This window comes from Ischnura elegans, chromosome 1 (assembly GCF_921293095.1).
Source record: "Ischnura elegans chromosome 1, ioIscEleg1.1, whole genome shotgun sequence".
In the NCBI taxonomy this organism is placed as follows: Eukaryota; Metazoa; Arthropoda; class Insecta; order Odonata; family Coenagrionidae; genus Ischnura; species Ischnura elegans.
This window is the reverse complement of record NC_060246.1, coordinates 20199971-20225511: the sequence shown is the minus strand read 5'-3', so window position 1 is coordinate 20225511 and position 25541 is coordinate 20199971. Positions and strand designations below refer to the sequence as shown.

General features: G+C 40.7%; 1 protein-coding gene across 2 annotated transcripts in view; it reads left to right on the top strand.

The window, feature by feature from the left end:
• Positions 1 to 25541, top strand: part of LOC124156650 (GTP-binding protein Di-Ras2) — a 240944-nt gene that overhangs the window by 173845 nt on the left and 41558 nt on the right. For both annotated transcript variants that reach the window (XM_046531315.1, XM_046531310.1), the window contains exon 2: positions 21607 to 21827. In XM_046531315.1, coding sequence (XP_046387271.1) covers positions 21690 to 21827 — 138 coding nt within the window. In that variant the 5' untranslated portion in view covers positions 21607 to 21689. The remainder of the gene's footprint in view (positions 1 to 21606; positions 21828 to 25541) is intronic.

The window sequence follows — 25541 nt, the reverse complement described above, 5'->3', positions numbered from 1 at the left end:
CACTAAGAGGAGCATTGGATACCGTCTCCTTTTGTCATCCTACACCAGTCCTCTTCACACGAAGACGTTCCAAGGCTCACTTTTCCGTCAAGAAATGCTGTTCAGGTTTTTCACCCAATCACATTCTTTACTTTCACCAACGTTTCGACATACATGTCATCGACCATCATTAGAGCATGTCGTGGTGATTTTTGACCGGTTTACGCAGGCTTTAATCATTTCAAAGCAACTATAACGACAGCCCTGATGATTCTGGACGACACGGACATCGAAAATACGCCAGATATTAATAACATGACCCGGCTGCGACCCGAAGAGGATTTTTCTTTCCCTTTTCTGTTATCTATCACCTCAAGGAAAGCGAAGAATAAGACGATGCGATTTAAACGTAATTAAGTAGCAGAACTTATAATTGCCTTATTCGATCGTGTTCGTGTTTTTTCCGACAATCGTAGTGAATTTCTTGGTGAATTTTCTGGAGACGACAATTCAAATAAACATCAGCAGTGCATAGTGCATAGGAAAACGTTCTCCGACAAAAACCTTTAATTATGTGTGGGCCCGAAAATAACACTTCATTCATAAAATTTCTTGAGTAATTACTGCTAATTTACCTTATGAGCGGATCGTCAGGACGTAAATTCAGTCTTACCACACACAAATGATGGAATAAACAATGTTTGATTTGATGAGAACATACAGACAATATTATAATCTCGTTTGATTATACCGGGACTAGCCACGGTGATAATTACGGAGTCACCTGCAATGCACAAATTATGCGAAAAATCCACAGAGGAAAAATCATTGGCCTTGACAGGGATTCGAACCCGGATCCGTCGATTTCCGGCCGAGTACTTTAGCCAGTTAATCTACCGTGGAGAAATTTGTGGGCTTTAACGAACAAGGTGGAATCGACTGCTGAGCATATTATGCGAATAGCAGTCCAAGTCGAGCGCACGGCGCCACAGCCGGAAAGCAAAGCCCGAACTTTGAACACGAAGAGGTGTTCGCTCTAGACTTGTTTAAGTATACCGGGACTAGCCACGGTGACAACTCTTACGGAGTCACCCGCAAGGGAGTCACCCCAACAATTAGCAGGTTTATTTTGGTTTTACGTGAGATTCGGCGAAACATTTACTATAACCATAGCCTAAAACCCTTCCACGTTGAATTTTCTTCTCTAGTTCGGCATATATACATATACATGCACGATTAAATTTTGTAAATCGATTTCTTTTTCATTGCATCATATAATAATTAATGCAGTCTTGGAGTATGGGTTTGCGAATGAAATGCAAAAATGTTTGCCGACGTTTCGATATTTTGTTATGTCTTCATCAGGCCTTATTTGTACTTTGTTTACTGATTATAACAATCAACAAACAAAGATTGAAAACAATCGGTAAACAAAGTGCAAAAAAGCCCTGATGAAGATATCACAAAATAGCGAAACATTTTACAATTCATCTCCTGACCTATACTCCAAGGCTATTAATTATTATTAAATTTTGTTCAATCCACGAAACCTAATCGATACCTCCACTGCATAAACGCTCAATAATCCCCACCAAATCAAATCCGCTCATCAAGTACTATTGGGCTACTAGATGAGCGGATTTTATTCGGTGGGCGATTGTTGAAAGCTTGCGCAGAGGAGGTATTGTAATCCATTCATCTTACTCTCTCCCTTCCCATCATCCACCGCGGCTTCCAGCATCAATTTTTGAAAAATACGATACATACTCCTTCCAACTCCTCATGAGATAATTGTGCCAAAAAGGCGTTCTTTCCCTCAAATTAAAGTGCAATAGGATAGAGTAATACATGTTTATGAATTTACTAATCCTTGGCAATCGGAGCGAAACTCCGTCCGCAACACGGTGGTGTCTGGAGAGACAAACGAAGTCACAGAGGCGAAGACGCAGCCTGAGAGGAAATCTAATGTGTCTGATTGGCTGACCACGACGATAGCGCATGTGTTCACATCGTTTATTTGGATAAATTCATCGAATATAATGCTGACGAAGAATTTATAATGTATGAACCCTTTAATACAATATTATTGCTGGTTTTCAAGATGATAGCGTAAATTTTAAACAATAGATACGTCATCAAATCTAGCCGGGTGACGTGATTCATACCATTAAATAAACGCACTTTTAACTGCCCTCGTAAAGTAAATGTTGATTTTTGTTGAACTGCAATCTATTTACTTTTCTGTCTTTAACCATTTCCCATAATAATGCTAACTTGGGATTTCATTGCTGGTCTTGGCTTTTCGTCACTGCGCATCATCCTGCGCACTTTTGTTTACATTTCCTCTGAGGCGGGCACTTTCAATTCTCGTCCAAAATGTGCCAATAGAGTATTGACATGTGTCATTGTTGGGCGATGATTGCTTTGCCAGTAAAACCAAATATCTTTAGGGAGTACATTTCGGCGTTAAACTTTCTTTTCGTACTTTAAATAACCTAGGACATTTAAATTGCAATTGTTTAGAATCGATATTAAAAGAGAAATGTTTACAATTTATGAGTGAAGATTTGTAGAGGGCAGATGACGGCACAACATAGGTTCCAAAATACCTGAAGCGTCTCAATGCTGACGTGGCACTGAGTCACGTGCATTGTATATGATTAATGAATGGCAGATTACAGGGCCGGCCCTAGCAGGTGCGGGGCTAGGGGCGAACCTTCAGTGCGGGGCCCTCCACTTAAAATATTAAACTCTATACCCCATCTACAAACTCGAGCATTTTGAATCCCTACCACTCTCTGGCTAAGTATGTGTCCCCTCCCAAATTCAGACTTCGTAACTACGCCGTTATGATACCATCACGCAGTTGAGTTCAAAATAGTATAATACAAATAAAATTTATAATTATATTTATTCATAAAATTCAAAAGCGCCCGCTCTCACTCATGTCAAGTTCTCTCACTCGTTGTCATCACTCACACGACACAGTACTGTACTGACAAACGCAATTGCACAATAAAAATTACTGCATTATTATTCCTTTTTCATAATATTATTTTTTGTCTAGCACGGACTTAACAATACAGTAATAGTTGAAATTGCGTTTTCAAAACTATCGTATATTTTAATTTTTTTTCACGAACGCGGGGCCCGGGGCGGTCGCCCCGCCCTAAGGCCGGCCCTGGCAGATTAAATCTGTGCATGGGTTCAAAGAAAAATCATTCAAGGGAAGCCCAGTGGCCTTCCTTTGGTGAGTAAATGAAAAATGTTTACTATGCTGTACATCATTTTAATGACATTATCACTTAAGACCAAATCGATCCGAGTTCCACGGGTAAATGAGGTATAATTAGGGGTGTTGACCGAAATTTTCATTCATGATGATGTTATTTATGATGATTATCGACTCCGTAACTCTTCAATACTATTCCTCGCATTTGCAAAGACAATACTGCAAAATATTGGAAACAAGTGGATCGAATTGCACTCATCACCGCCCCGCGGACATTTTTGAAAGCCGATTAAAATGTGGCCGTAGTGACAACATGAATCATCATTCTATCGGATGGCATTGGGCCTCCTCTGTGCAGTCCCCTTGGCTCTAGAAATATATTTTCCCAGCCATTGAAGAGCATAGCTGAAATGATGACTGGACGCGAAAAAGGCTCATGTGATTCAAGCTTTAATGAAGCGACGTCTTGGCATCCGTCCCGCACGCATCGAATGGAAAGCAAAAAAAAACGTCGACGACTCGAGCGAACTTGAGTCGATGAATGGGGGATGAAAGCACCCTCAACGCTTTATATATTTATATACATATATGTATGTGGTGCGAGAGTGACGCCCAAGGAGGGAGACGATCCTCGCTTGTTTCCACCGTTCTTCTCTTTCTCTCTCCCCGTGACCTTCGGCGAGCACGCACGTTTTATACATATAGAGACGGAGGGGGAGGAGGTTCCCCCCCCCCCAACCCACCCCACCGGACCCAACACCCCTCCAAAATGCGCCATTGCCAGGGGGCTTGGCGCCGGCGCCTGCTCCGCCGCTCTTGGCGCCCGGGGCCGCTCTGTGACCTCGCACGCACGCCACTCCTCCCCCTACCCCCCCCCCCCCCCCCCCGCTCGATCGCTCGCTTTCCGCCCCGGGCGCCACCTGCCCAAAAGCAGAGAGAGAGAGCCGTGGTAGGTATGCGTGCGGAAGGGCCTTGCGTGCGTGTGCGAGCGAGCGCCTCCTCGGTCTCCCGGTAGAGGCGCCACGCACGCATCGAGAGCAGCGCCTCTGACGGCCGCGGTGAGACGGACACGGGCGCTCGATGGCACGGGAGCGCGGTCGGTCATTGTTCACTCGTCAATTTTTATTTACTTTATTTCATTATTCCTGTGCCACTAAAAACAGCACGAATAGCCTTACACGTCACGGTCTTTTAACTTAACAATTAAAGGTACACGAACATCCATGCCCTGAATGGGATCAATCTACCACGGCGGGACTCAAACCCGCGACCTCTTGCGTGACAGGCACAGACTTTAACCACGCCGCTACTGAGACCGGCTGAATCGCATTTTAAATTCGATTGCAATAGATTTTGAAATATAAAGAGACACGTAGTTATGCGATTTTCGATCCGCCGCCTACTTTTCAAGCCATTCAGGATGAAATATCAACGGACTAGACCCTTCCGCTGATAGTTGATGACGTGAAGAAGTCTTGCCAAACTTTTCACCTCCCCCAACCTCTCGTTCTCGTTCATCGGCCTCTCGGGGTTCGCTGTTGTTTACACCCTTTTGAACGATCCCTTTTCCTCAATTTAAGGTTCCCCCTTAATGAGTGAACGAACCTGAACATCAAATTTCGTCACCAACTCATGAAATAAAGGGTGACAACTTTCTCCTTTTCTTATTTTGACCTCATTAGAGAATGGATGAAAGAAAAATAATTTATCTTGTCTAACTTGCTTTGAGAATGGCAACATCCTTGACCTCTTTCATCAACATAGTAATATTAGTTATTCTTTGAGCTCTACTGTCCTTATTTGAACCCATTTTTATTCACTCTAAGTTTCCCCATCAAATTACCTCCTTCATCGGGAAATATTTTAATTATTTAATCAGATAACAAAAGGTGCACAAAAAAACTGGTTCTCTAAATGGTCTAATAACTACAGGAATTACAATTGACTGTTTGGAAAATTTAGGCGGATTTAGAGGGGAGGCACGTGTCCCCCCTCCAGACGCTTAAAATACAGACAAAGCTTTTAATACAGTTATCATAACGTTCGTTTGGCTTTTCATATTACGGAGTCTAAATTATTTAATTCCATATTAATAACTTTCATTGAAAATAAAGAAAATATTTCGCACAGTATATCTTACTTTTAACCTCAAATATGAGAAGACCGTTTGCCTGCAGAAACTGGTGCCCCCCCCCCCCCCCAGAAAAAAATCCTGGATTCGCCCTGGTTCAAGACTCCAGTCCAATGAGTCATTTCAGCCAAAGCCTTGCGTTAATTATTTTTCCCTGAACTTAACTGCTATCCCTTAACTTCGACTAAGACAACGATTAAGCCCTTACATCCATTCGAGCCCGTTCGCTGTCATGAACTCCCAAAATCCAGGATGGGACTTAAATATTTAATTTTAGAATTTTTTTATCGGCCTTCTCAAATGTAACCCTTCAGCAATAATACCTCATTTGAAATGTTTTAAATGAATCAAGAATCGTCCATGTCACAGACTCTTTGATTATTTGCACACAGCCAGTGAAATTATGGAAATCATTGGCTGGTCCGGGTTTGAAATCCACGCGTTGATATTGTTTTAGTATGATATCCTTATATATTTGTTATACTTTTGATATTTGTTTTACTTTCGCCCACAAGGCCGTCCAGTTTTTACGCTATGCACAGAAAACAATATATATATGAATAAAATATAATATAAGTGGAATTTTCTCTTTGTATATTCCGTGTCTATGAAGAGCAGCAGATATGGATCTGCGTCAAACCGACTACTTTAATGCGCTTGAATGGTAAATAATGGGAATATTTCACCATCAATTTGAATTGAAGAAAAGGAAACCAAAAGCAGAAACGAATTAATGGAGTTAATTCTTTGCGTTAATGAGACAAGGACGCCACGGAATCAGAAGTTCACACTCGTCCAAAGCAAATTTGAAACTGCTGCAGCCGTATTCAAAATCACTACAACAAAATATTTCACGTAAATAAATTATGTTATGAACAATAATCAGGTGGAATTTGAATGATTCCGGAGAAGAAATGCTAAATTTACAATATGAAAAATTGTAACCTGTGGTTGAAAGCGGTCTTACCGCTCACTGATCCATCAATCACGAATTAATCTTCACTAACAAACAGATACCTTTCACAGCGACACGAAGAACAGCATTTTGCATCCTCATCGTGATTCCTGGTCCGATAAAAATGATAAATAAGAGATATATTTCGCCTAATGAATAAGTGAAGGGATTAGTTTGTTTCGAGAATAATGAAGGACCATAATAAAGGCTACGTGGAACTCAAAAATCAAACATCTATCTCCAACACGAGCCACCTTGTTTTCCTCCTTAACGGCTGGTGTCACACCTAATTACCTAGTTGGGCAGATTTCTGGTCACTATGCAGACGTAGACGTGAATCTTTGATATTCAATTATGAATCGCGATAACTTCTCTTATCTAGCATCGTCACGACGGAGCCAACACTCGTTATTATGCACGGAGATTCGATGAAAAAAATAAATATTAGCATCAATATCTTCCTTACTTTCGTGAAAGCTTTCCCTTACAATCGGACATGATTTCACATTGCTCAGTAATTTACAGATTCACTTCAATGGGTTGCAAATTCTTTTCTATACCGAAGATGGTCTTCTAATGACACAAAGCTTAAATACATTAACTAACATTGATTGATTTCAGATTGATGGTGCTTGTTTGGCAAAGTATATGGAGAGGCAAGTTACATTTTATGACACGATTGCAGCCGTGAAATCTTTTTTAGCATCAAAAGTAGAGAGTTGTGGTTTATTTCAATTACTAGATTGAAATTTTCATTTCTACATAGTTTTTAAAGATTCGTAGAAAACTCCTCGGTATTCGAGAGCATTTACTTGCAAGGAAAATTTTTAATCTTTCAATATCCGTTAACTGAATGCACTTGCGTACTACGCGAAAAATAACACCGCAAAAATATATGAAGGCAATACAATCAACGTTCAATAAAGGAATTGGGCAACCAGGCTGTGTACAAAACAGTCGGCAGCCCCGTAATGGCGTGACCGACTGTCCTGGGTAGCTTTAGACTAATCAACTCATTCATTGCTTGACTCAGTCCCTCCACTTGAATAATAATGCAAAATTCCCACAAAATTTCAAAGTCACACTACATCATGAATTTCATCAAGGCGTTAAAAACGAGCTGCATTAAACGAAGGCCATCCTAAAGTATTTACGGGATACCACATGTCCCCTTTGCCAAATCAATGTTTTCACCTAAGTCCGGTTTTGTTGTAGAAAACTCGTCTGCCAACGCGAAAGACCTTTGAATCACCTTTAAATGCGGAGTCAAAAACGAGCACTTGTCTGACAGAGAGTGTTATCCTCTTTCATGCACATCAATCGGATCACCACGCGTGAGTTCGTGAAAACCAGGCCCCGCTCACTAGGCAGATGCTAGCGAATGCCTGAAGATGTCAGGGCAGTCGGCGCGAGCAGCGCCTCTGGCGGCTCGGCACTGATTAAAGCGCGAATTCGAAAATCCACGGGGGAAATCCTTGTACGTACTTAGTTTATGTCTTTTTGGCTGAGATTTTCCTCTCGCTATAATGCCGCAACCATGTAGCAGGAGACATTTACGTTCATGTTGTTCACCGGCTGGGAAACGAAGGTAGCCAAGATACCTCTATCATTTAAATAAGACTACCGGCTGACTTTCACTCTTTTTCTCCTACACTCTTTTTCTCGACGTACACTGTCAGGGCCGGCTCAAGGCAAAATACTTACCACGGAAAACTGCTGTTTTGTCGCCCACCTACTGGGGGTTTTGGTATGAGATATCCCCGAATTACAAGGGGCTTGGTATGGAATAACCCCAATCAAATTCGGTCGCCCCCTAGCTACGTCGCCCGGCCATGTCCACTGTCGAGACTAAGTAAGCAGTTAACTAGAATACCATGCCCTTACATTAAGAATAGCCAAGTTATATTGTAATCATAAACTACATTGCTAAATTAATAAGCTAAATAGTATTTAGAGTACACATTATGAGGAAAATCTCAGTAAATGGTATTGTATGCAATGAAACCAATAATATGAAAAGAATCAATTTAAAAAAAAAGGAAATAGACTACTACTATGGAAGTAGGAGGAGAGAAAGCGCAATCCTCCTCCTCCTTCCTTGTTACTAACATAATATTACAAAAGATAAAGAATAAGACAGCAATCGTTGTTTAAGAATTTATTTGCTGGATACCTTACATTAATCATGGATTTTTTTGGTTCATCCAATTTTATTGCTTCACTATGTTAGTGTCCACCAATTTGAGAAAGAGAATGATTTACATTACTACAACATTGTTAATGGCGTTACTCACTGAACATGCGAAAGTCACAGCATCATTTAACGGGCCAACCTAATCAAATTTGGATTTCTTGAAGAAGTCACTATTTCCTATTTTGTCCTTCATCACGATATGAACTGATGGTATTCGCAGACACAAAACTTCAACTTCACAAGTCCGTGGTATAATCGCCAGATACATCTCTTTCAAAGTCCGCTATTCATATTGTAAAAGTTCGGCACAACTCCCAAAGAGCAAGAAAACACTCCGGAGTACAGGCACACGCACACGAAAACAATCAATAATTAAATAGCAGCGCGTGATGGGATCAAAATAACGATACACACTGATACACATGCATCACCGTTTCCAAAACAAACAATGGAATTCATCCGGGTAACGACAATTCGATCCTAATCGGTGACCATCTCTATCGATAGTGTGAACCCCTATCGATTGTGAGAGCCACAATCGATCGTGAGACCTTCTATCGATAGCTGCAAAATAAGTCCGAGCCAGATGTCTCCACCGTCGAAAGAGAGATAGAGAGAGGGCCAAAAGCTATACTATAGGGCCTTATGGGAGTGAGCGAGGCCTGGTGAAAACTTCCTGTCGTCCGGATTAACTAGCGCCGACGACCTTGCTTTAGTTAAAAGAGGCGATGGACGCTATCTTCCTCCATTTCCACCTCTATTGGTCCGTTTCCGTAGACCAACTTATGATCTAGCGAGCATATATGGCACAACTACGTGAAGTATGGTGAGATCCGAGCGGCGGAAATCAAATACACATCAGACAATTAACCAACTAACAATAAGTACATTCTAAACACATTATCACTTCAATTGCAATAACGCAAAATTCAGCAATTATGCATTTCATAACCGTGCCTATGATAGTCATTATGCGCTCTGAAGGACCAATAAATGATAAGGATTAACGTTGACTAGCATTCATAATTTTACGTATGCTCAAGTTGTCTGTATTATGTAATCCATGTAATATTTTTATATGAAACGAGAGAGACATCGCTCCACAGTTAAGCACCAACCTTAGCCTTCAGCATACCGCCTGCGTCTTTAACTCTGCCCCGTTGTCCTCTCCGCGTTGGGCGGTTGCAGTCATTCGACACACCACCGCATCCCACTTGCACGTCATCCTCACTCGTCCTCAGTCTCGAGAATAGACACCGTCACGGAGATCACAGTCCGCTTGAAACTTGGTGGCCCCTGCGCTGACGTCGGTTTTGGATAAGGGCGAGTCTAAAGTACCGTCACACGGGGGTGTGGATTAAAATTGCCAGTTTTGCTCGGGACTTGATTCCATTTAAGGTCTATGCTTACTTGACTCACTTGCTAGCAGTCAGTCCGAAGCGCTTCGCCTACTCTCCGAAGCCCCCCCTCCACGGTCACTGTCCCCTCCACTCGCTGCAGTTTCGCGCATTCAGGAGCCACCACTCAAGTTTTGACGGTCTGTACGATGGGGGATTACCCGGTCGGTTACTATATGTGCCGTCAACCACTGCGCATTCAAATGGGTCTACAAATGTCGCAACTTGACCCGCCCACGCTAGAGCGAGGCAAATTTCCTCGATGAATAACAGAACAAAATGAGGGTGTTAACCAAAATTCATGCTCGTGACGATATGATCTATTCATTTCAATACTTTTCGATGATATTCCTCTCGAGTGCAAATACTCAATTGCAAATATTTCGAATAAAGGAATGGCTCTACATTCATCACTACTGTGGGGACAGTTTCGAAAACCGATTAAAAAGCGCCCGAATTGGCATCACCTTTATTATCTTCGCGCGATCACGTCCACCCCAGTGCGACGGTAAATGAAGCTCTTTTCCACGTCGTCTGAGAAAAATTATTCTTCGAATTTGCTTGGTAAATTCATCCTATCCTTTGCTCTACACTCCTGCTATGATTCGCATCCTTTCTCACCCATAACCTAATGGAAACTCTTTAAATTTTTAACTTAACAATCATCACGAATCTGTTGGACCTACGTTTTACTCTGTTGCTTTCAGCTATCAGTCCTACTTCATAAGGATCCCACACGCTAATAGCATATTCCCAGTGAGGCCTTACAAGAGTCAGGTGGCTCATCTCTTTCACCTTTCTATGGCATTTATGAAGAATTCTTTTTACAAATCCCAGTCTACGGTTGGCTTTCCCGTATACTTCGCGTATGTGTTTACCTCAAGAGAGATCTCGAGTAATCTCCGCAATACTCGAGCAACAAGTATTTTACCAATTCGGGATTCAGTAGCTGGAATCCGTCAGCGGTGCAACTTAAACTTAAAGAGATAGCCATTTGCCAAAAATCATCACCATACACTTTTAAAGATTTAATTATAACTCTCAAGTACTGCACCGTTCATGAATGACAGCGAGGTCCTTTCCTAATTCCAATCTATCGCAATGGCCATCAATTTCTCCGCACCCAACAATATCATCTGCGGGGAGGCGTATTTTTCACGTGACAACGGTGGCAATATCGTTAATGTAGTGAAGAAACAAAAGAGGATCCATAACATTTCCTTCGAGTACACATGAGGTAACTTGTAAAGAATCCGAGCTAACTTCATCGAAAACAACAAATCCAAAAACTTCATCCAAAATCCCCATTCGCGATCGTTTAATAAATCCGACCTATAACGTGCTTCTTGGCGGAGCCTTATCCAATGGCTTTCTGAAATCTAAAAATATAGTATCAACCTGGCCATGTCTGTCACCCGCGGCTAAAATAATGTGAACGAAGAGAGTTTACTGGGAACCACAAGACCTCCCTTTTCTGAATACGTGCTTTTCTTTTGCTAATAGCTTTTTTGGCTGTCTAAATGGCCGAATATCGAACTGAAAATAATACTTTCCGAGATTTTGCCTGATATGGAAGGGAGTGAGAAAGGCCTCCAATTACTCAGCTTTTACCTATGTCCTCTCTTAAATAAAGGCGTGAATTTACAGTTTTCAATCTTTAGGGACAGTGTGTTCTGTTATGGGTTCTTCAAACACTATCTTCGAGTAAGGCGCTATTTCTGATGCTGATTTCTTATACGTGCGAGCTGAAATGAGATTAATGCTTAGAGATTTCTTTTGATTCATCAATCTAAGTTGTTTTTCTAAGCCACTGCTGGAAATACAGATAGACGGTATTTGTTCTTGGCTGAGTTGAAGTAAAAGCGTTGAAATGTTCTTCGTGAAATTCGTGAAATCGTGAAGACTCTGTGAAAATAGGAATTCGTGGTATTACGGAATGTATTACATTATTCAGTAAGTAACCGTTCTTTATTATAAAATATCACACCCACCACATTTTATTATATGTACATTATTGAAAAAAAAAACTTTCAGTAGTCAAGATGCTCCTAGCAGCTGACGGGAAACCATAATATTCGGTTTAGCAATGAAGCATTGAGTGTAATAGAGTGCATTGTAGACAACAAAGATGGTAAACTCAAAATAACATCATTCCCAGACGGCACAGAACCCTCCGTATCTAATTCGTATGTACATAGTACCCATTGACTAAGGGGATACTATGCCGCTCCGTCGCTTTTCGTCAATGGATACATTCCATTCGCGGCCTGTCGACGAAGCGCGTACGCAGCATGTGAATGTCCGCTACTAAGCACGTACGATTGGATACAAAGCGCGCAGGAACACGGCACTCAGGCTAATCTCAATCGATTAGGTCGAAATTAGTTATATCGTAACTCGCACGATCGAAAAATGTATCGAACGCAACACAATCGATAACTACCGACCGTAGCGAGAACCTTGATGCGAATCATTATGAATTGTAAGTTCTCAATAGGTAAATAACACCATATCATGAATTCTAATTACCATGAAAGACTCACGACCGACAAAGTTTTTGTCGGTTGTGAGTTTTTCATGGTAATTAGAATTCATGATATAGTATTATTTACCCATTGAGAACTTACAAAACTTACTCGGCCACTTAAATAACTCTGCGAAAAATGAGATTCTCACGGCTAATTCACGCATCCCCAGCATCCAGAATTCTTAAGTGGCTCGTACTTACATGGAAACCTTGAGATGTTAATGAGAGTAAATTCTTATTAATTTTGACACTAAATAAGACATCACATAGCCCACGAGCATTAAAAAGCTTACCCTAAAGCCTGACGAAATAAAAGTTTTAAATAAAAATTGCCGATGAAACAGGATTGCTGACACATCTGCTATTAGTATGATCGAATTCATCAAAATGCAAGCAAAAATTAACGTATAGTTCAGTCTCAGCTACTAAAACTTACCCATATCAGGCGCTAAAGTATTTGAAAAATTATTTGGGATGAGTAAAAGTCTCTAGGTCACTGCAGTAAATGTATCAACCTATTAAAAATATGAAAGTCCTGCCAAATCACCAGCATAAACACTTGTAAAATAAAACATGTTATCTCTTAGATCACACCTCCGATTTTATACTTACTTTGCATGAAGTCACCACCGCAAGAAATTTTAAAGAGGCAGGAAAGAAAAAACCCACAGAAATACAATACATATATTATGTATTTTCTATTGTCAACCACAATAATATTTCCAATTTTCTCTTCTATCCCACATCTAATTTAGCGAAACAATTACTTTTATTCTCTTTCGAATAGAAAATTATTTAAAAGAGGACTGGTCGATACATACAAACTATCGTCAATACTTTCTCCGATACACGTCCACTATGACTGCACCAACTTGCACAAATCAAATCCACATCCACAAATATGTCACTTCTGCCACAATGTCTGTCTTCTTGGCGACAGGTAACAGTGAAGCAATGGTACCTTCCTCCAATCTGGGTAACTTCAATTCAGCAAGAATTTTCTCCTCGTCTTCTCGTCCAAGGCCACAGATTATTTTCTGATATCACAAGGTGCGATGTGAATCTCACACACCTAAAATTAATAAATAATAAAATACCATGTAACTTATTAGGTCAAATCATTTCCAATTTTTGGTATTTCTGCATGAGAAATCAAATTACTATAGGCTCGTAAATATAGTAAATATTTGTATGCCCGATATTTTTATTGTTTTAAACTATAGCATAAGATAATTTGAAATGATGAAAGCCGACGTGTAATACACCATAGGGCAAGCTAAGAAGCAATATTCGATCCTATAAACTTGGCAGCTTATTCCTAGTTTCTCCTTTAACCACACGTTTACCGAATGAATTAATACAAAAAAGACAACTAAAATGCAAGAATTTTCAAAAGAATTGCTGCTACAATATTTTGAATCACCATTTTTAGTACTGAATAGTACTATAGTACTTCAGTACTGAATAGTTCGGGATGTTGATGCATCAACATCCCGAAGCCACTTCTAACTTAAAATTACATCCAAATATAATTACAGCGAGAAAGAGTACATACCTCACAGTTTTTCGTGGGGGTGAAATGTTTTCTTCTTATCGCCCAAATGCACTTCTTCTTCAACTCAGGATCTTTTGGAAAGCTAAAAACTTGAGCCATGTCCCGGAGTTTCCATTACATCCCGACATTACACACACGGAAGGCATTTTTAACAAAAATATCTCACAAACACGTTTCTGAAGCCCAGATAATGAAATTAAAGAATAAGGGAAACTTCACCATTACCAGACACTATTTTTCACAAACTTAACCACAAAAATCCCTGAAATGAGGTGAGACGTGACGTTAACCATGTCATCTCCAACGGCTTGTGAAGGCATGTGATCTTTCTAGGAGGATATGGCACGATGACACCAGATGGCACCACCCGCGAAAGAAAATAGTCCCAGACCGAATACAGTTTTATCGATGAGATACAATTTTATCGATGCATATGAATTTGCCAGTCCTCTTGCATCTTTTTTCGTCATTAAAGGAAATAAAGAAACAAAACCTTCTAAGTAACTTCCTAAGCGCGATTTTTGTATCTTGATTGTCCACCCTCGTATTTAGGTACGAAAACTTCCTGTGCCGTCTGGGTTCATACCTAAATGCTAGTGGAAGTAATCACTTATTGTGCAACTAACCAGCGATAATATAAATCTATGGATGATTCAACGAAAGATATCAAAAGATGATTCTTCGACGTACAAATGATTAAGCAATTCTTCACCATATCCTCCATTCATTTTGAAAATTCATTGAAATCGAATGACTTCTTTGCAGCCTTCGTTTCTCCGCTCTCGTTGGATCGAAGAGAAAATAGTAGGCTTCCGAATCTCAATTGACGCTTTTATACTTTGGTTTTACATGGATTTCGATCAATGTTTTTTTTCTTAACAATGTACTTCATTAAACTACGTATACTTTTAAATCACTCGTTACTCATTGCTTTTTTTATTTGAATGTCGCGCTCAGCCCGTAGGCTGGTATAGATAAGTGAGGGTGGAGCTCACCCGAAACTAAGCTACTGGGGTGAAAATTTCACACAGAAGGGACGTGAAAATATTCTTGCAGGCATTGGTGCTCTGTGGCTCAGAAACTTGGACCATCTGAAAAAGGGATAAGAAGACAATTAGAGGCCTTTCGAGACCTGGTGCTTTAGAAGGATTCTGAAGATAAAACAGGCAGTTGGGGTGAATAGTGAGGAGGTCTTTAGAAGTATGGGAGAAGAAAGGACACTATGGATCACTGTGCGCCAAAGATGAACACGGTAGATAGGCCACATAATGAGCCACATCAGTTACGTCGGAAACATAATTCAAGGAAAATTAGTCCCGAGAGGAAGACCAAGGGACAAGTGCTTAAGACGGATGAAGAAGGATACGGGGAAGATGAACCTCAGGGAGGTTAAAGGACTAGCTTAGTGAGGGGAGAGAATGAGGGCTGCAGCATGCCTACCTTAGAATTGTAATACTATGAATGGGGATGCAATGCCAGTTCGTTTACCTATACCACCACGCTGCTGGAGGAGTTTTTGTTTGAGGGCGCCCGAATACTTCCAGCAGCCACGCCCTCTAGCCTCTGGGCCACCCCCGAAAGCATTGGTGGAGCCCAGAAAGATTTCTAGGTTAATCAGACCTCCCTGCCAACACTTTCGTGTTATCCTTATCCTTCCCAACCCCACCTGGTCCGCCTAATTAAGCGAGACCTTGAAGCCCCTGTGTTTGCTCCCTGCAGAACGAATTCCTAACCACGAATCATCTGGCTGAGATACCGATACTGACAATTATCGTCGAAAATAGAATGGCCACGTATGTGTGTAGCTTACTCACATTTTTTATAAAATATGTAAATTATAATGAGATGACGACAAAATGAAGCTCTAGTAACGAGTACGTTGTGATCAAATAAATGAATTCTATTCTACCACCGTTGCAGGGAAAAGAATTGATCGTTATTTGCGATTTGCATGTACACAGTGCAATAAAAATGAAAGAGACAGCGACTGAAGGAGTGGATCTCTATACTGCTACCTATGGCAGAAAAAACTCTAATTCAAGTGTGCCAGTCGTGCATACCGATTCAGAATTACGTAGGCGCAAGGGAGCGCATCGCATTCTTGCTGTCGCACTCGCTGAGGAATTCCACCATGGCTATACATCGCATTCTCTATGGAAGCACATTACGGTGTAGAGAAAAAAATCACTTTTTCAAGTTCCACATATATTTATGTATTATAACGATCTATTTTTCGACCGCAGGAGTCATTATTAGGTTCCTTTGAATGAAAAAAATTTCTATGAAACTTGACAATATGATTTAACTCCATACATCTCCAACATGATCACTAAACGGAGGCGTACATTAAATACGTGAGGCGCTTAGGGGTCGCGCAGAATCTCACTCAATTAGGTTTCATACCCCAGAGGAAGGATCACTGAGCTTCCCTTAAATTAATTTTTATAAATACCGAAATTCACAGAGATAGTGCACCACTTCGCTAATCGTATGGAAGTCACGTGACTCTATTCCACGTTACCATTGCGACGCCCGAGGTATGTTGGAACCAGGGTAGTGAGGTCAACCAACCTCTATTGATCTTTAATCTATGGTTCATACAAACTTTCAAGTTTCATTACCCTTGATTATTCTCTGATTTCCAGTCCTAATTTAAAAAAATCCTTTTATTAATATCAATGTGAAAGAAAGTGGATTTTTATGGAAGATTACAATAAGGTGTATTGTGAAATAAAAGTTATTGATTTCGCCATAAACTTTGAGATTAAAATATTTCATCCGAAATAAAAAAAAACAGATGGAAAACCTAAGCAGTGGTTACTTGCAAATATGAGGTTATTAAATGATCATCACAAAAACCGGAACTTATCCTGAGTTTGCCATTTTTGCAGCAACATGATCTTCCATTGCACTCATTTCCAAACATTTACCAGGTACAAACTTCGCCCTCCTGACCTTCAGGTCACGCTATTTTAGTAAAATCTTCGCCCTTTATTCGCTATTATTTCTTCCAGAACGTAAACAAAACAATAATGAGCACTTCGCCGCTCATGCTCCAAAACTGCGATTTACACGTTTGAAAAATTAACATACGGGTATATGGAAACAAAAGTAGAAGGAGAATTCTAAGGGAAAAGAGTCAAGGGACGGCCCCGAATGAGTTACATAGGACAGGTTATAATGGATGTGAAAGAGAAGAAATACGTCGCTATGTCGTCGAAAATGTTAGCGGGTATGAGATCAGAGTGGAGAGCTGCGTCAAACCAATCTTACGATTGTTCACTAATGATGATGATGACAGGTGTCTGCCGCGTGGTATATCGGATTTTTTCCCGACGTTTCGTGACCGATTGCTGGGCTCTTCTTCGTCTTCAAGGGGATGGTGGTATTGCTGCTGAATTTTTATTTGAAGTGGAAGAGGCGGAGGGAGTGAGGGGGTAAGGGCTGGAGGGGGAAGACTGAGAAATGTTGTGTATGACTGCGTTCCATGTATTGCTGATTCTCGATCCGGTGTCCCTGTTGAAATTATTTTTTTTCCTTTTCATCGATGGCTCCACGGATGATGTCTAGGTTCCATCTTATATAAAAGGGCTTTAATCAAGAAACTATTTCCACCTTTTTGCTGTGACTTTTGGAGTTTTTCCCCGGCCATAATCTAATCTCCCTAGCTTCCGGTCTCGGTTTTTATTTCCCTGACACTTTTCGGACTTTTCATTCGCCATACGATTCATCATCAGTGGTCAACAATCCTAAGATTGGTTTGACGCAGCTCTCCACTCAGTTCTCCTATCAGATAATCTTTTCACACCTGCATACGTATTTCTTCTCATTCACATCATTTTTTACTTGATCCGTATAATTCGTTCGCGGACACCCTTCTCCGTTCTTGCCATATACTTGTCCCTCGACGATGGTCTTCATCAGGCCTCCATGCCTCAAGATATGGTCTGTAAGGTTGTTCCCTCTTCTTGTGAAGGTTTTTATAAGGTTTCTCTTCTCTCCTACTTTTCTTATGACTTCCTCAATACTTACTCGGTCGATCCATTTGATCCTCCTCATACCTCTGTAGCAACACATTTCGAAGACCGCTACCCATGATTTCTCCGCGGCTATCATAATTAAAGAGTAATGGATGAAATTTTGAAATTTGAGAAAAAAGAAAATGTTGACAACAGCCTGCTATATTTCAAGATGATAGCAGATGTTTTACGCGAGTGCATATTCCTTTCCGAAATAAGGACTGCTGGAGCAGGAGGAACGCGCCCTTGCTTTTATTTATTAAAATTTAGCGACGGTCTCTTTAATTGAAGTCTTTCAGCTTGTAAAATACATGGAATATCAGTGCTCACCTGCGTGCTCTGCCCCCAGGTTGACCTTGCTGGGCTAACAATTGTTACCTTGTTGCTTGTCATGGCTCAAGCATGAGAATCATTGCCCAATTGCGAGAAATGGTCACGAGGATTTTGGTAGACATGGAATAATATAATTAAGTGTAAGAGACTGGCAGTGGCGCCGACTTCATGGAGCCTGAGGGGGCCCGAGCCCCCTCAAAAATTCGTTATGGGTGTGAGGAAAAAATGTGTCAGGCTTGTCGATTTTCCCCGGAGTGTCCAGATATCGAGATTCGAGTTATCAGGGTTCTAATGTTGATTATATGACTCTTCTAAAATGCTTAAAAAAAACTTAAAACTCACTACTTATAAAATTTCCCGGGGCAAGATCCCCGGTAAGTCGGTATCCCTGGTGACTGGTATTCCTTTGCTAGAGTTTAACAAAGGATAATCACTGCAGTGAAGAGGCAGAAATTAGTTGTGGCTCGCCACTGTTTATCTCCCGTTTCGTGAGCAGGCTGTTTTTGATCCGTTTTTGGACGTTTTTTGCCCGCACCTTTACGCAATGTCGAGCAAATGCACTGGGACCAAGTTTAAAATGTGCGTGAAGAAATTCTGCGTCGAACGCAAATTACGCGATATTTTTTAAAGCGTGCATCGTGTCGTGCGAGCACAAATTTACTCGTCTCACGACAAGCACCTAAGGACGAGAATTTTTCGTTTGCACTCAAAGCCAATTCGACCAATTCGACTGCAGCCACGAATCGCCTTCCTGCTGCTGTGATGTGGTGAACGTCCGTCCCCCAAGCGTCGCTCTATCTTCGTCGACGGACTGCATTTTATTTCCGCATTCAATGCGAACGGACCACTTCGACCCCAATCCACGAATTCAGTTCCTGCCGCTCTCAACATTCGCCATCACTGAGGATCACTGAAGGATCACTGAGCTTCCCTTAAATATTTTTTTTTATACTCAAATGCGCAGCGATGGTGCACCTCTTCCCTAATCGTATAGAAGTCACGTGACTCCATGCCACGTTACCAAAGCGACGCCCGGGGTATGTTGGAACCAGGGTAGTGAGGTCACCCAACCTCTATTGATCTTTACTCTATGGTTTATACAAACTTTCAATTTTCATTACACTAAATTATTCTCTGATTTCCAATCCGAATTTTTCAAAAATCCTTTCATTTCTTTCAATGTCAAAGAAAGTGGATTTTTATGGAAGAGTGCAATAAGGTGTATTGCAAAATACAATTTTTTGATTTCGCTAATTAATTTATTGACCCCAATCCACGAATGCAGTTCCTACCGCTCTCGACACTAGCCATTGCGGTTGCGCGGCAGAGGCCACGAAGCTTACCTTAAACGCAGGCAGATTGACACGCTACAAAATTAATATACGTGGATATTGGGCAGCAGTCTTTTCCTTAAGGCACAAAATTGTCCAATTCCTATCCTATCAAGGAATTAATTACATGTGACATAAGTGATGGCTCTTCTGCAAGAGTATCTGGTAAATAATATGTGTTCCAGACATAAATTCAGAAGGAAACCTCATTATGTTTGAATTTTCGATTTTCAGCGAAGAATTCCCACTTCAATGATATATTTAAAGAAACATTACGCGCAAGTTCTGGTTCCAGAAGTAGTAAACATGTTTTTTATTTTACCGGACGGTCCCCGAGTGTGCTAATATGTGTGCGATCGGAATGCTACTTTTTGTTGGACGCAACTTAAGGAGGTTAAAACAGACAAAACTAATTTTTGAGAGCATATTTTTTGGAGTAATTTCATAAAATAATGATAACATTTACCCAAAAATTCACTAACCCCGTAAAAAGAAAAGAAAAAATGTAAACCACCTGCACTCAAACAGCTTTATTTACGCGATCCCCTTTCCGAAGCTTCGATTTATAGCCGCCAGGTGTCAGACACTTCGTATGGATTCGCCGCCGGATTACCTGGCACACGAATAAGTGAACAGGTGTTATTGGCCATAAAACATTTTTCCCATAAATTTGATAAGAAAAACGGTAAAAAAAATATTGAAACTGATTAAAAAAAGCATCGGCGCTTGACAATAGCCGTTGAAACAGCAATATAGAACCACCAGTAAATACGTTCTTACGAGAACTATTTCCTAGTACATGTTTATAAAATTATGAGTTTTATTATTATCATTGTCTGAATATCCAATGAAAACTGATGTACCCAGTACAACAAAGATCACGTTTCAGAAAATGTTTAAAAGACCCTTATATTCGCAATTATTTCCTTCACATACACTTCATTGCTATTAGAAGAAGAATTTACCTGTTGAAGAATTCTTTGAAATTCAACAAAAATGGAAAAACCATTTTCTCCTATATTTCCTTTCGTCACAACAGCCAGCTAATGTAAAGGAACGAAGCGGGAGCACACATATGGCTAAAGCAGGATGCTCAATGGCAGCGTAACACGCCCCGTGTATAAGGACCTTGGGATTCGAGAATTAAGATTACGAGTCTGCGTAAACAGCTCACGCAGTGAACTAAAAAACAATGGAATGCCGGTCACTATGCACCGCGCACAGGAGCAGTTGAAGCCGGGCTGAAGCACGTCCGGGCCCTCAAAACAAGGCCGACTGTCATTTATGTATTTAAATTTGGAAAATGAACAAAATTCTATTTAAAAAATTGAATTTTGAGATAATAAATACTGCCGTTTGGGATCCGAGTAATTTATCTTTGAGCTCTCCAACTCATCCGAATTGTATTAGCTGAGAAAAAATGCAAGTTGCGCGATTTCCCGAGTATGAAAAATGAAGCGCAACCACGGAGGTCCACAAGATGGCTAGATGCGCAATTTTTCTTCACTTTGGAATGAGGAATCAGCATGCAATAGTTTGCATATCATTGGACAGCCCCATTTTTCGCCAATAACACCAATTATTTCCTCCGATGGTGGGATTTATAGTGGGGGTCACAGGGGTCATGAATTAAATTAAATTAAATTTATCAAATTTAAATTAACCTCCCCCCCTAAATTTTATCTACATTTTTTATTTTTTTTTTGTTATTTGTTTGTATATCCTTGCAAAGGAGTAAAGGGTGTGTATATGAAAATGATTTGATACAATTCCCATACGAGAGAAAAGTTTAAGTTGTACATATGGAAGAGCTTAGCTCTTTTAAAAAATTTACACGAAAGAACGCCCCTCTCTCTCGGGAGGTATTCCATACACCCCGGACCCAGATCATGACCCCCCCAAAAATTTTATGCTGAATCCAGCCCTGACTTCCTCCTCCTTGTTTCTTTCTAGGTGCGGCGGCGGCGGCGGGGGGGGAGGACGCGTCGTCCGCCAAGAAGGACGCGGGGAGCAGTCAAGTGGTGAGCAGTGGCAGGATGCCGGAGCAGAGCAACGACTACCGGGTCGTCGTGTTCGGCGCCGGTGGCGTCGGCAAGAGCTCGCTCGTGCTGCGCTTCGTCAAGGGCACATTCCGCGAGTCATACATCCCCACCATCGAGGACACCTACCGACAGGTGAGTGACACCGCCACGAATTCCACAAATCTCTAATTTTAGGCACTTTTTAGTCGTGCGACTTCGATAAAATTTAGCACACGTTTCTGGTAAGGTTGTTATTTTCGTTTAGTCTAAACCAAATTTTATATTTTACAAACAGATATATTATAACTACGCAAAATTTGATTTAAAAGAGGCGGATCTTACGGTACTAATGTCATTAATATAAAGAAGGAACAAAAGAGGACCTATAACATTGCCTTGGAATACACCTGTGGTAGCTTTTATAGTATCCGAGCTAACTCTGTCCAAAACAGCCGTCTTCACGCGATGGTTTAAGAAACTCTTGATCCGCACTACTACGTGCTTATCTATACCGCATGCTTCCAACTATTGAATCTGCTTGAAATGCGGAACCTTATAGAATGCTTTCGTGAAGTCTTAATTTATAGCGCCATTGAACATGTCTATCACCCACGGCTAAAATATCATGCTCAAGGAGAGCTATCTGAGTTTCACAAGACCTCCCATTTTTTAATCCGTGCTGTTCATTTGCTAACAGTTTTTGGCTATCTAGATAGCCTATTATCAAACTGAAAACGATATGTTCCACAATTTTGAAGAAGTGGAAGTAAGAGGGGTTAATGTCGCTCTCGTGGGGACTACCGATGGTCAGTCGCCCTAATGAGGGTTCACCCTCGACTTCGAGCCTAATCCGACCCTTTCCCGGGGTCCGAGCTCGCGACGGATGGACCCAAAACACCGGGAGGGCCCCCACCCATGTGGGCCACGTGTAGTACAATTTTGATTTTATAGTTCCTCTCGTGCTATCAACAATTTATTGCCTTTATCGTCTTCTTGATGACACCAAAAATACGGTCCTTTTTTGATCGTCTTTCTACGATGATTTTCAAGAATTTTGTCCAATGTGCGCTAAAAGTCCCCTTTTGACTTGGCAACGGCGCAGCCATCATCAGTGGGGTGAGGTGAGAAAGCCCTATCGGGCCCAAAGCGTCCGACAGCCAAGAATGCCAAACTGTGCCCTGACCTTGGATTTGGAAAATTTTATGCTTACTAACTTGAATGTAGGCGGAGATTTTAACATAATTTATATGGAATGGGAGACTTTCAGCTTTATTCGTGTCCTGGCGTGTTTGGATATAATGAGCAGAAGCCTCGACATTTGGTCTACTTTACATTCTTCGATTTCATTTTCATTATGAATTAATAGTCTCTGGTTTACGTTTAGTACCTAAATTAACGGTCACACTTGGTCGTATAAGGAGATTTTTTAGTTTCCTTGCCTTGCAATCAGGGATGCCGACTTAGGAAAAATATTGGGGGGGCCCAAACCAGGGATATTGCCCGAGGAAATTTTATAAGTATTGAGTTTTATATTTTTTAAGCATTATAGAAGACTCATATGATCAACATTAGAACAGTGATAACTTTAATCTCGATATCTGGACACTCCGGGGAAAATCAAAAGGCTGACACATTTTTTTCTCACACCCATACCGAATTTTTGAGGGGTCTCGGGCCCCCTCAGGCCCCATGGAGTCGGCACAACTGCTTGCAGTATTACGAATGTGATATGATCCTATTTCTGAATTTTTGCTTTGTGTAGCTGCAACCGACAGGTTTTGATTTCAGTCGGGATCTTCCCTCTCGATCTGTTGATAATTCCAAATAAACTAGTAAGGTTACTCTTCAGTCTCTGCAAGGTAAAGAGAAGTAAATGAACAAGTTATAATCCTTCTTTTTCATAAATAGGTGGAAATCAACTATATTACCACATGGCATCCGGGACGCATATCATTTGGCCAGAGATGATATTTTCCAAGATAAGGAAAAAGCATTCATGAAGTAATTTTTATCCGTATCCACAGCTACCCACGCTTTTTGAATGTACTTACTGGGCTTTCTCAGAATGAATGACGAAAATGGATAACGGGTTTTAGTGGTGAAAAGTAATTGTTACGTAGGGCCCCAAAATTTAGAATACACTACAAAGTCATGTAATCTATTTGTTCTGATCCTTGACAATGCCCGTCACCTCAGAGCTGATGCAGCCCAATAGCTCCTTCAGCAATTTCAATGGGACGTTTTCGAGCACCCGTTCAATGTCGACATAGCGCCGTGTGACTTCATATTTACGCTGAAATGAAGAATTGGCTAGGAGGGAAGCGTTTTCAAACGGGCGATGAGCTTCAAGGGAAAGGCAAAATTCGCAGCAAGTCATTGGCGGCAACAACCTATGAAAAAGTATAGTAAAGCTCGTCCACAGGCTCGATATATCCTTAATAGCCGAGACGATTCTGTCGACAGGATACCACAATTTTACTCAACATTTAGCTATGAAATAATTTTTAATCAATCACTTCGTCTTCTGTTCATGAACCATTGGAGGTTGAAAACATACGGGCCCTAGTAAATCCTCGGGTCCAGACAAAATCCCTTCTCGCTTGTATAAAGAACTAGCCACAGAAATTTCCCTCTACTTGCAGTCAATATTCAGTAAATCCAACAAGGAACACGAAGTACCTAATAACTGGAAAATTGCCTAAGTTAAGTAGTATATGATTCCTTATTGCACGCGGGAAAAACATCTAAAATATTTCGGTTTTGCAGTTAATTTCTCAAACCTTATCCTTGTGATCGTTTATACCATAATAAATTTTCACGCTTATGTATCTCCAGGTTTGTGAACAACTTTTAAAATCCGTATTATTGGCCAAAGTAGGATCAAAATTACGTTTATTTGGAAGCTGTATCAATTAAAATACGAATGGGGTACCACAGAGGCGTAACTATGGGGAGATGAGCGGATGTATCCCCTCAAAGCTTCAGAGAAATCAAAAAATTATTAAAAATTTTGTTTGGATTGGATACATAATAACTGCCTCTGTTTAAAAATAAATTATAAGCGCCAAAATGATGAAAATGCTTTTTCAGGCATGTAATTTTTCAAATATTTTCCTGAACTCCCCATTTCATGGGAGGGGGGGGGGGTTACCCCCACTAATCTTCCTCATCCTCCTGCAACGTATATATCTAGTTACTCCGCTGGGGTCCCCCAGATGGACCCCATTTGGTAACCAACGTTCTAGACAGAATGTCTGACTGTTTTGAAAATGTTTGAATGTGTAACTGAATCTTTATTAATTAATTATTAATATATATATATAAATTCTTTTACATAACTAATTTAATTAAACAATTGATACTACTAGGCATTATTATTTGTGTCCTGCCATCAAGATTGGGATTTTGGCGATTTTCATGAGTAACATCTAAATCTACATCTACATAATACTCTGCGAGCCACCTCTAGGGTGTTTGGCAGGGGGTGATCAATCACCAGCATGCAGCACGCACTTGGACTCCTACATGCACACCACACCGTCCAAAAAACGTCCCGTATAATAACAAACTATAAGTACTACTATATGCTGTTAGAAATAGAATATAGAATAGAAATTCAGAAACATGCATTAAGTTTTACATAGGTTAGTAGGCTACTCTACAAGTCATGCAATCTATTTACGAGTTCTATTGCTGCCATTATAATCTCTTATTGATCGTGGAAAAAATGACATTCGAAATCTGTCTGTTCTGCAATCTATCTCTCTTATTTTATTTATATGATCTGATCTTCCGTAGTACGTTGGCGTCCGCAATCTATGGTTAACTTCATCAGAAAAGACACTGCTCTTGAATTTATCTAAAAGG